General features: G+C 36.8%; 1 protein-coding gene across 1 annotated transcript; it reads right to left on the bottom strand.

Moving 5' to 3' along the window:
* Positions 1-234: 234 nt before the first annotated feature.
* On the bottom strand, positions 235-1,041 carry LOC139859825 (uncharacterized). Its single transcript, XM_071848595.1, has one exon. It carries the CDS (start codon positions 1,039-1,041, stop codon positions 235-237), a length of 807 nt encoding a protein of 268 aa, XP_071704696.1.
* Between the last annotated feature and the right edge of the window lie 12,032 nt (positions 1,042-13,073).

Raw genomic sequence — 13,073 nt, 5'->3', positions numbered from 1 at the left:
TGTGCGCAATGCTTTTGCCTCTACCCATTTAGTAAAATAATCAATTACTACGATCAAGAACTTCACATTTCCTGCTCCCGCATGAAAACGTCCTACAATATCGATCGCCCACTTATAGAATGGCCAAGGCGAGTTTACTGGTATCATGTCATGCCTTGTTTTCCTGTTATGCGGTGCGTGCCTTTGACAACTTTTGCATCTTTTCACAATTTTCGCCACATCGCCATATAGGGTTCACCAGAAGTAACCCAACCGCATGATCTTAGACGCAATAGTTTTATATCCAGAATGCAATGCACAAGAGCCACTATGAACTTCTTCAATAATCATCTCAGCCTCTGCGGGGCCAACACATCGCATTAATGGGCCATTGTAAGATTTGCGATACAATATATCATTTTCAATGGTGTACATTGGTGACCTTATGCGTACTAATCGTGCTTCATCTTTATCTTTTGACAGCATGTTGTTGCGCAGATTTGCGATGATTGGATTCATCCAATTTGGCTGTAGCTCTTCGACTGCCGCAACAACTAAACTGCCATCAATTGCTTTGCTGGGTGACTCTTCTACACAAACTTGTTTTTGAAAATGTGAAAAAGTTAAGGTCGCAAGTTTGCTTAATGCGTCTGCTTTTTTTTGGCTCCTTGAAACTTGTGCAAGCTCAAAATGCTCAAATTTTTCTGCAGTTTCTTTTAGCAACTTTAAATACTTTTGTATAGAGAGCTCATGCGCATCAAAAGATCCATTGAACTGATTGGAGACTAACTTCGAATCAACATATGCACGTAACTTAGTGATGTTTAGTTTAAGCGCAATGTTCAATCCATCCAGTAGTGCCTCATATTCAACTTCATTATTTGTAACATCTAATTTGAAACTCAGTGCATATGTATGCTCTTCACCACTTGGGTTCGTCAGAATCAAGCCCGCGCGTGCACCTTCTGCGCATGACGCGCCATCTATAAACAAATCCCATGTTTCACCCTGAACTGGTTTCAATTCTGTTCGCTCATGAATTACCTCCAATTCACCTATCATTTTTGCCAAATAATTTGCCAAAACTTGTCTCTTCACAGAAGTTCACGGAAGATATGTTATTTCATAAGATCCTAATTCGATTGCCCATTTAGCAAGCCTTCCAGACACTTCAGGCTTGTTCGGAACATGCTTAACAGGCAGATCAGTTAATACGTGAATAGGATGCCCCTGAAAATATCTTCAGAACCTTCTTGATGTTAACAGTAATGCATAAACAAACTTTTCCATTGGCGCATAGTTAATTTTGCCTCCTGTAAGTGCCTTACTTACAAAATAGATAGGCTTTTGTGCCTTATCACGTTCTGCAACCAACACTGAGCCAAAATACTCATTTGCAATTGAAACATATAAGTACGAAATTTCACCCTTTATTGGCGCAGTTAGCTTTGGTAATGTTGCCAATAATTGCTTCATTTCCTGAAACGCGCTATCCACTTTCGTAGACCATACAAAGTTCTTCTGATTTAAACATCCTTTAAGCGTTTTAAAGAATGGCAGTTGCCTTTCCACAGCTTTTGACAAAAATCTGGTCAAAGCCACCAATTTGCTTGTCAAACTTTGCACTTCCTTAATTGTCCTTGGCACAGTCATGCTTTCAATTGTAGCAATCTTTTTAGGATTGGCTTTAATGCCTTGCTCAGTAACATAATATCTCAAAAATTTGCCTTCTTTTTCTCCAAAACTACATTTGGACGGATTTAGCTTCATATTTATTTTGCGCAGATTTTGAAATGTTTCCGCAATATCCTGCAACATTTGCTCTTGCAACTTGCTTTTGATTACGAGATCATCTACATACGCTTCAAGATTTCGCCCAATTTGACTTTTGAATGCGCTATCTATCAAGTGTTGGTATGTAGCGCCAGCATTCTTTAGTCCAAACGGCATCTTAATATAACAAAATATGCCCTTTCTCGTATGAAATGCAGCTTTATCTTCGTCTTCCTCTGCCATTGGAATTTGATGATATCCTTTATAAGCATCCAAAAAGCACTTAAAAGGATATGCATTTATTGATTTCACCTTCCAATCTATTTCTGGCAACGAATAATTGTCCTTAGGACAAGCTTTGTTGATATCTTTAAAATCAATACACATTCACCACGATCCATCGGGCTTTTTAACCAGCACTGGGTTCGCAACCCATGTTTGATACATAACTTCGCACAGAATCCCTGCATTAACAAGTTTGTTGACTTCTGCGCACAACCACTTCATGCGATATGGAGCCATACCTCTGCGCGTTTGCACTATTGGTTTTAGTGCAGGGTTTGCATTAAGTCTATGCTCCACTATTTCTCGTGGAACACCAGTCATATCTTGCTCACACCAGTCAAAAACATCAATATTTGCAGTAAGCAGCTGCACCAATTGCCTTTTAATATCTGTATCCGGATTATCGCCAATCTTAATTGTTTGTTCTGGATAATCACGGTTTATGATAACCAAACTATCTTCCGCACTTGCATTTGCATGCACCACTCCTTGTAAATTAATATTTGCATAAATTGGTTGTATCATTGCAGAACTCATATTTGCAACACCTTTGTATGTTGCAAATTTTATCATTCCGTGTATGGTTGAGGGAATTATTCATTTATCGTCATTTAATTTCTATTATTTACTTTACGCACTTTATTTATCGTCATTTAATTTTTGTTATTTATTTTACGTACTTTAAATATCGGGACACGTATACAAGGTTTTGACATTTCATATCGACGCATCTATATATATTATTTGGAATAACCATAGACACTCTATATGTAGTAATGATCGAGTTAACTATACAGGGTTGAGGTTGATTCTATAATAATATATATACTTTGAGTTGAAATCGAGTCTGAGACATGTACATGGGTCGCGATACGTACTAATTAATTCGAATATTATATATTAAACTATATATAAATTATTGAACTGTCAACTGTGGACTATCGACTGTGGACTGATAATATTGGACAATTAAAATGAATTAAAATATTGATTATAACATATGAAACTAAACAATTCTTCAAGTTTGCCACTTGATTTCATCTTAAACCTCATTTGTATCTTGACAATTACAATCTGCGTTCAAACCTTTCATGATTCTTGAAAACACCTCAATCGAGAGGATGAACCAACCGCACCTCATCTACGGAAGAAAAGATTGATGCATATAGTTATGCACCTGAAAAACTCTCGGAAATTGAGTAAACGTTTAACACATAGCTGTGCTAATTCCTTTAGCGTTATTATTACCAAAAATAACTTTGCAACTCCTGTTCGAGATAGCCAATTTTGTCACAGCTCTAACAAGTCAACTTCGACTTTCGTTCGAAACAACCTTATTATAACCATGATATATACGTTGTCTTTTCGCCATCATTACCGGGGAACTGTTTATATTCCAATACATTAGCAGTAAACTTACCAGCAACTTCATTACTCATTAGCTTAAGTCTCTCCGAAGAACCATTATATCTGTTCATTAAAACCCTATCATGTACTCATCAGTATTTGTTACAGTGATTGCCCTATCAAATACCGGGAAGCATCAATCAGCATCTTTAATCTTGCAGCGTTTCTACATCAACAGTTATATGTATACATATAACATTTATCTCTTAGAATCATGATATTCCATTCTGAAATTCTGAAAAGCACCCAGTCTACAAATCAATATTCCAAATTTTGAAAATAGCTGAATGAAGCAGCAGAAAATGTAAACAACTATAAACAACTCCAATCATCAGAAGTTTAATGATAAAGAATGATATGTTGGCAAAGTTCAGAAAAGTTGGAAATGGAAAACGAATTGTGCAAACCATGAAGGAGACCAAGGATAAATACAAGGACCATACCCTATATTCAAAGAATCCAGGTAATTCTGGATCCGTTGAAATCTTTAGAGAGTATCTTGCTCCGAAGTCTTGTTAAAATCTTGCGGAAGATTTTTCTTAATCAACCTTCTAACTTGAAAATTCCAAAATATCATCATAAATATCTTCGATACTTCTGAAGATAATTTCATAAATATTCTCGTCCGAAATTATATACCTCTTCGTGCTATCTGTATTACATCATATTGAAAACTGTTTTAGTTTTCAATATTCTGTAACATCTAAGTATAAATTATGAATGAATTCTGGAGAAGTGTTGGGAATTGAAGCATGAGTTAGTATAATATAATGACACTTGATCAACGTGATAATATTACAGTAAGTCATGATGAGTTTCTAATGAAACATGATGATTCACAGACCATAACATCATCATGTTCATGTTACACGACTCTTGCATTCTATCTAATCTATAAACATATCAAGAACATATTTTCTTGATAGTTCTATCTTTTCTCTAGAATTCTGGTAATTTAACCAATCAAGATCGTGTTATTACAATTTCTATCTTAGAACGTTAGTCATGTTCATTCGAAACTTCATATGAAAATGTTGTAAGCTTTTGAAGGATGTAATTACATTGAATGATGTTATTGATGAGATTAGCTCATGTATAGGTGCTAATCAAGGCAAAGGAGCTCCAAGTGATCAAGGACTCTTGTTTAATCAAGGTGAGTATATAGGGGGTAAATTGGGCGGGTCAAGAGTGGATTAGTGTTTCCGGATTGCATTCGTGTAAGAGGGCAATGACTAAGTGCACTAGATGGATAGCTTAGATAGAATTATTAGGTTCACCTAATAATTGTATCTATGGTTGATGATTAGCTTAGGCAAGGTCATTAAGCTTGCTTAGCGATCTTGTCTATGGTATGACATAGCTTAGACACTTTAGGTGTCCATGTATGTATGTATGAATGTAATGTGATTAAGGTAGCTTAGCCATATGTGTATGCCTATGGTTATGTTTAGCTTAGACATAATTACTAGGATTGACCTTAGTAAGTTATGTCTATAGTAAGTAACGGGTCAGATCCGAAAGTAAGTAAGCAACCATTTGGGTTGGAAAGGCTAAGTGAAGAAATGATTGCGCTCAATGATATGTGCTACTTTATTTGCTTATAACTCACTAAGCGTAAAAGCTTACCCCCATGTTGTTTTATGTTTTTTTTATAGGAACGAAAGGACATCGAGAAGGTAAGGAGCCTATGTAAGGATAGTGGAGCTTTGATCATATAGTAAGTGGTAATGCAAGTCCCTATTTCGAATCTAGCTTTAATGATACCGCTTATCAACGCCAAGTCTTGTGTATTTGAAAATTATGTTTCTTTTAAGTTTTGGGACCAAATGACATATTTAAGATGTGTAAATATGTTGTTCTTGATTAAAAGATTTACGTAATGTTTAACGATGTAAGAAACTGTTTTAATTAAGTTTAATTATGTATTATGTTGTTTAAATGTGTTGGGTAATGATGAAATGGTGAAAATGTGATTTTTGTATCAAGTTGCAGAACAGTACCAGCAACCGTGTAAGGTCGCGTCGCGACCCTATATGTCGCGCCGCGACATATCAAATATTTTGATTCTAGTAGGCTGTTAAGCAGGATTGAATTCCTTTGAAAAGTCACACCGCAACCAAGAGTTTCCGCGCTGCGGCATATCACTTGGTCTGGACGGTTACTCTTTAAAAAAAAATTCTATCATTTAAGGACGTTAAAAGTTGGTATCAGAGCTATGGTTTAAGGGACTTGGATAATCCACTATAGGGATTATCTAGGCTTAAACCATCGTTAATATAGGATAAGCGGTTTAGTACTTGCATGATAGATGAGTTTAAAGGATTATGCCATGCTCCATAGGATAAAGTTTGTTGACAAGATTTATAGCGTGATACTAAGATTGTGGATAACCCGAACAAAGAGTTTAATGCTCATTAACCATGATTCATAATGGATTAAGTGCGTAATACGATGGTGTAATGACGACCGGCCATTACCATTACATCATTTTAGTACGCATGAATATTTACTATGATCATGGTGTAGTGAGTTTGAAATTCTTTCGGTCATTTAAGTTATGATTAATTGTTGATACATGAGTTGAACTAATGAATTATATATATTGTTTCAGAATGGCTATTGTATCTCCTAATAGAGGTAATTATGAGGACGATGAATACGTCCACACCCCGTCAATGGAGTCTGTTGAAGGCTCACAATCTGAATCCGATGAAGTTACCATGGCAAACGATATTTTAGGGCAAGTAGGGCATGCTTTGGTGCGATACACCCCAACCCTTCTAGAGAAGATAAAGACATTGATTAATGATCAATTAGATGAAAAGTTAAAGACTCTTATGACTAATAATCCTATGTTAAGAGGAGAAGGGGGAAGTGGGGTAAGGCAAGATGAAGTAGAAGCCCCGAAAAAGAAGGATGAACGCTTTGAGTACAAGAATTTTTCAAATTGCCATCCACCGGAATTTCATGGTAAGGTTGACCCGATTGTTAGTCAAAGGTGGATCGACGAGTTAGAGGAAACTTTCATGTTGTGTGAATGCCCCGAACACTTAAAGGTAATTTACGGGGCACACCAAATGAAGGGAAGTGGTTACGAATGGTGGAATTTCATAGTTAAGTCACATGGGCGGGATGTGGCAACAAGTTTTCCGTGGGAAAGGTTTCGTGAGATGTTTATGGATCAATTTGCTCCACCCGCCGAAGTTAGTAGGTTAAAGTCCGAATTCATGAATATCGAACATGGGAGTAAATCAGTGACCGAGTTTAATGCCGAATTTAATGAGAAGTCTCGTTTTTGCCCGGACTTTGTTTCAAGTTCTAAGTTGATGTTGGATCACTAACATGAGAAGTTAAACCCCGAAATAAGTGAGTTTATTGATAAGGGTACGTATAAGACTTTAGCCAAGATGATGAATAGGGCTCTTGTGAGGGAACATGAACTTAAGAAGAAAGACGCGTTTAAACGAAAATTAGATCAAGATTCAAAGTCAATGCAAAATATGAGCCCGAAGAAAGGTAAGTTTAATTCTGAGTCCCCTCACAAATCAAAAGGGGGTTTCATGCCGGGGAAGAGTGGTGGTAAAGAAGTGAAGACCTGTAATAGGTGCGGTAAGAATCATACGGGCGAGTGTAAAGCGGGTACTACCGATTGTTATTCATGTGGGAAGCTGGGTCATAGGGCTGTCAAATGTCCTAAGAAGGGAAAACAGTGTTATTATTGTTTTGAAAAGGGTCATTTTCGGGCCGAATGTCCAGAGTATAAGAAAGATTTGGCAAGTGGTGGTGTTAAGAAGGAAGTTAAAATGGAACCAAAGACAAGTGATAGCCGACCAAGAGCCCGAGCTCATCAGATTACCGCTCTCGAAGCGAAGTAATCCCAAAATGTGGTGTCAGGTACCTTTATTGTAAACTCTTTACCTGCGCATGTTTTATTTGATTCCGGTGCTACGCGGTCATTCGGTTCTTATTCTTTTTGTAAACATTTTGATATGACCCCAAGTATGTTAGAGCATCCTTTAGAGGTTGAGATAGCTGACAATAAAACCGTTATGGTGTATAGTGTTATTAAAGGATGTGAAATCATTTTGGTCGATGAGAAGTTTGTTATAGATTTGATACCCATGCATATGGAGGAGTTTCAGGTAATTGTAGGTATGGATTGGCTAGATGACAATGAAGGAATAATATTGTGTCGAAAGAAGATTGTATTAGTTCAAGCACCAAGTGGGAAGGTTATTTGGATTTATGGGGAACGGGCTAGACGTGCTATTCTTATATGCACGTATGCTTGAGCTAAACGATTTTTGTCTCATGTGTGTTGCGCGTTTTTGGCACATGTGATAGATGATTCGAAGAAGGTTGTTGGAATAAGTGATGTACCGATAGTTAATGAGTTTCCGGATGTGTTTCCGAATGAATTGCCCGGTGTTCCTCCCGAACGAGAAGTAGAGTTTAGAATATAGTTGATTCCCGGAGCCACGCCAATTGCCAAAGCACCTTATCGATTAGCTCCGTCAGAAATGAGAGAAATGATGATTCAACTACAAGATTTGATAGATAAAGGTTTTATACGTCCTAGTAGCTCACCTTGAGGAGCTCCGGTTTTGTTTGTGAAAAAGAAGGATGGAATGATGAGAATGTGTATAGATTATCGTAAATTGAATAAGGTCACTATTAAGAATAAATATCCATTGCCGAGGATAGATGATTTCTTTCATCAATTACAAGGAGCATGTTTCTTTTCAAAAATAGATCTAAGATCGGGTTATCATCAATTAAAGGTGAAAGAAGAAGATATCCCTAAAACGGCTTTTCGCACGAGGTATGGTTATTATGAATTCGTGGTTATACCTTTTGGGCTAACTAATGCTCCAGCCACATTTATGGATTTGATGAATAGAGTTTGTCGACCAATGCTCGATAGGTTTGTGATAGTATTCATTGACGATATTTTAGTGTATTCTAAGGGGGAAGAGGAGCATGCGGTGCATTTACGACAAGTGTTAGAAACTTTAAGGAGAGAAAAGTTGCTTGCAAAGTTCTCTAAGTACGAATTTTGGCTTCGTGAAGTTCAATTTTTAGGACATGTCATTAATAAGAAGGGTATTTGTGTTGATCCGACGAAGATTGAAGCGATAATGAGATGGGAACCGCATATGAATCCCACCGAAGTTAGGAGTTTTCTAGGATTAGCGGGGTATTATCGATGGTTTATACAAGATTTTTCTAGAATAGCCACTCCACTCACAAAGTTAACCCGTAAGAATGTGCAATGGAAATGGGAAGAAAAGCAAGAACAAGCGTTTCAACTCCTTAAGGAGAAACTTGTTCAAGCTCCTATACTAGTCTTACCGGAAGGGAATGAGAATATGATGGTTTATTACGATGCTTCTAAGAAAGGTTTGGGGTGTGTGCTAATGCAAAATGGGAAAGTCATAGCCTATGCTTATTGTCAATTGAAAACGCATGAAAAACATTATCTTACCCATGATTTAGAATTAACGGCCGTGGTTTTTGCTTTGAAAATATGGCGTCATTATCTTTATGGTGTAAAGTTCTCCATTTATACTGATCATAAGAACTTAAAGTATTTGTTCGATCAAAGAGATTTGAATGATAGGCAAAGGAGAGGGCTCGACTTGGTGAAAGATTACGATTGTGAAATTTTGTATCACCCTGAAAAGGCTAATGTGGTGGCGGATGCTCTTAGTAAGAAGTCGAGCCACCAACCGATTAAGATAACAAGTTTGGTCATGGTAATATCACCATAAATATTCGATAGTATCCGTGTAGCGCAAGATGAAGCTTGAACCCCCGAAAACGTGAGGAAAGAAAGGATCAAAGGGCAAGTTAAAGATTTCATGGTAGATTCCCGTGGTCTAAAGCTTAGATATGGAAGAATTTGGATACCTTTGCAAAGTGGTGTTAGAAATGAGCTCCTTGACTTAGCTCACAAATCTAAGTATTCGATTCACCCCGGTGCTACGAAAATGTATAGGGACTTAAGGAAAGACTATTGGTGGCCAGGAATGAAGAGAGATATAGTAAAGTATGTTCATAAGTGTCTTACTTGCCTCCAAGTGAAAGCAGATCATCAAATGCTGTATGATAAACTTCAACCATTAGAGGTACCGGTATGGAAATGGGAGCATATCACGATGGATTTAGTGACTAAGTTGCCTAAGACCCCTCGACATCACGACGCCATTTGGGTTATTGTTGATATATTGACTAAGAGTGCGTTATTTTTAGCAATAAGAGAAGCTTCATCGTCGGAAGCAATGTCTAAATTATATATGAAGGAGGTTGTTGCAAGGCATGGAGTGCCGGTTTCCATTGTTTCGGACCATGACACCCAATTTACCTCACGATATTGGAGAAAGTTTCAAGAATAGATGGGCACCAAGTTGCATGTAAGTACCGCGTTTCACCCACAAGCGGATGGTCAAAGTGAGTGAACTATTCAAACTCTTGAGGATATGTTAAGGGCGTGTGTCATTGATTTTGGTGGTAGTTGGGATACTCACCTACCTTTAGTAGAATTTTCGTATAATAATAGTTATCATTCTACCATCAAAATGGCGCCTTATGAGATGTTGTATGGGAGGAGGTGTAGGACCCCACTATGTTGGGGTGAAGTGGGTCAAAGGGAATTAGGAAGCATATAAGTAGTGCAACAAACAACCGAAATGATAGATCAAATTCGTGAAAGAATGAAAGCGGCACAAGATCGACAAAAGTCATATGCAGATAAAAGAAGGAAACCGATAGAATTTGAAGTGGGTGATAAGGTAATGCTTAAAGTTTCCCCGTGGAAGGGTATAATTCATTTTAGAAAAAGGGGAAAATTGGGTCCAAGGTTTGTGGGACCATTTGAGATCGTTGCGAAAGTCGGGAAGGTAGCTTATCGGTTAGCCTTGCCCGATGAGTTGAGTAACATACATGACACATTTCACATTTCTCAATTAAGAAAATGTTTGGCGGATGAATCAACATATGTTCGATTAAATGAGATTGAGGTCAATGATAAGTTAAGATATGCGGAAAAACCAATAAAGATTGTGGATCAAAAGGTTAAGCAATTAAGAAATAAATCAGTGACATTATTGAAGGTGTTATGGCAATTTAGAAAGGGTTTTGAATGTACGTGGGAACCTGAGGAATGGCTTATGAAGTATTATCCATCGTTGCACCAAGAGTGGTTCACGAGGACGCGAACAATCCAACGGGGGGAGAGTTGTAACATCCCAATTAATTAAGGTATTATTTTATGCAATTTAATATGGATATATATATATTGTTTTTATTATTTTGTATAATATAAGTGGATGATATTTAAGTTTGTTAGTTAAGTTGGAAAGGACTAGAGATGCAAAGTTAGATTTAAGGACCTCCCATATTATGGTTTTGGTGGGGAGGGTAGAAAGTGCATATAAGGTAAAGTTAATTAGTAAAAGAGTTAAAATGATGAAATTTGTATCAGTTGCAAGAAAAATAAACTCAGAGAGTGTGTGTGCTTGTGTGTGTCGACCCAAACAAGAAGAGAAGAAGAAATCTTCAAATTGGACGGATTTTTGTACATGCAAGTGGAAATTAATGTAATCTAGTGTGCTCTAATCATCCTAGCAAGTTACAATTCTTCAATTTCTTCTCCATTGTGCACAATTAGGGTTCTTAAATCCCCAAAGTTAAGGTATGAACTTCTATGTCTAAGTATCACTAAAATTGGGTGTTTTAGATGAATCTCAAGCTTATAAGTTGTTATATGTTGTGAATGTGCACACTTGTATGTTCAAAAACGATATTTTGTCATGTTAAGATGCAAGTTTATGTAAAGATTTTCCATGAGCACTTATGTTATGAAAATGGTGATATTGGTGTTACTTATAGTCTAAAATCAAGTCATGCACATAAGCTGTTTGATGAAACGCCTCAATGAAGATGTTTATGAAATTTAGTTAATTTGTAAAGAAGAAAGTTTATGTGTGAATTCTTGAAATTGTTATAAGTAATGACATTTTGATGTATAATGATTTTTTTATGGTTTCTAGTAGTTGCAATAGGTTTGTGTACATCTAATGTTTGATGAAATGCTTGAAAGAATTACAAGTCATGCTTGTAAGAGATAAACTAGAGAAATTGTGTAATTAGGGAATTGATGGTTGTATGGTAATGTTTGTTCTATTAGAAAAGTAAAAAGATAAGTTAAAAGTGTCATTGTATGTGAATGTTCATGTGATTGAAGAAGTAAAAGGGGATTAAGTCAAATGAGTAGGTATATGAAAATGTTGTAAGCTTTTGAAGGATCTAATTTCATTGAATGATATTATTGATGAGATTAGCTCATGTATAGGTGCTAATCAAGGCAAATGAGCTCCAAGTGATCAAGGACTCTCGTTTAATCAAGGTGAGTTTATAGGAGGTAAATTGGGAGGGTTAAGAGTGGCTTAGTGTTCCCGGATTGCATCCGTGCAAGAGGGCAACGACTAAGTGCACTAGATGGATAGCTTAGATAGAATTATTAGGTTCGCCTAATAATTGTATCTATGGTTGATGATTAGCTTAGGCAAGGTCATTAAGCTTGCTTAGCGATCTTGTCTATGGTATGACTTAGCTTAAACACTTTAGGTGTCCATATATGTATGTATGAATGTAATGTGATTAAGGTAGCTTAGGCATATGTGTATGCCTATGGTTATGTTTAGCTTAGACATAATTACTAGGATTGGCCTTAGTAAGTTATGTCTATGGTAAGTAATGGGTCGGATCCGAAAGTAAGTAAGCAACCATTTGGGTTGGAAAGGCTAAGTGAAGAAATGATTACGCTCAATGATATGTGCTACTTTATTTGCCTATAACTCACTAAGCATAAAAGCTTACCCCCATGTTGTTTTATGTTTTTTTTATAGGAACGAAAGGACATCGAGAAGATAAGGAGCCTATATAAGGATAGCGGAGCTTTGGTCATATAGTAAGTGGTAATGCAAGTCCCTATTTCGAATCTAGCTTTAATGATACCGCTTATCAACGCCAAGTCTTTTGTATTTGAAAATTATGTTTCTTTTAAGTTTTGGGACCAAATGGCATATTTAAGATGTGTAAATCCGTTGCTCTTGATTAAAAGATTCCCGTAATGTTTGATGATGTAAGAAACTGTTTTAATTAAGTTTGATCATGTATTATGTTGTTTAAATGTGTTGGGTAATGATGAAATGGTGAAAATGTGATTTTTGTATCAAGTTGCAGAACAGTACCAGCAACCGTGTAAGGTCGCGCCGCCACCCTATATGTCGCGCCGTGACATATCAAATATTTTGATTCCAGGAGGTCTGTTAAGAAGGATTTAATTCCTTTGAAAAGTCGTGCCGTGACCAAGAGTTGCCGCGCCGCGGCATATCACTTGGTCTGGACGGTCACTCTTTTTAAAAAAAAAAAAAAATTTCTATCATTTAAGGGCGTTAAAGTTTGTAAATAAAAGTAAGGCTTAAGTAAGGTGGAAATCTTGTTAGGAAGAACCAAATCTCTAATATAGCATTGCATGACTAGGTATTATCGACATAAATTGATTATGGTGAGGCACCCAAATAAGACCAGCATTCATCTTTAATGCTTCACTGTTTTCCGTTGAG

This window comes from Rutidosis leptorrhynchoides, chromosome 7 (assembly GCF_046630445.1).
Source record: "Rutidosis leptorrhynchoides isolate AG116_Rl617_1_P2 chromosome 7, CSIRO_AGI_Rlap_v1, whole genome shotgun sequence".
Lineage (NCBI taxonomy): Eukaryota > Viridiplantae > Streptophyta > Magnoliopsida > Asterales > Asteraceae > Rutidosis > Rutidosis leptorrhynchoides.
The sequence above is the reverse complement of the archived record's forward strand: the minus strand, read 5'-3'. Positions and strand labels throughout refer to the sequence as shown.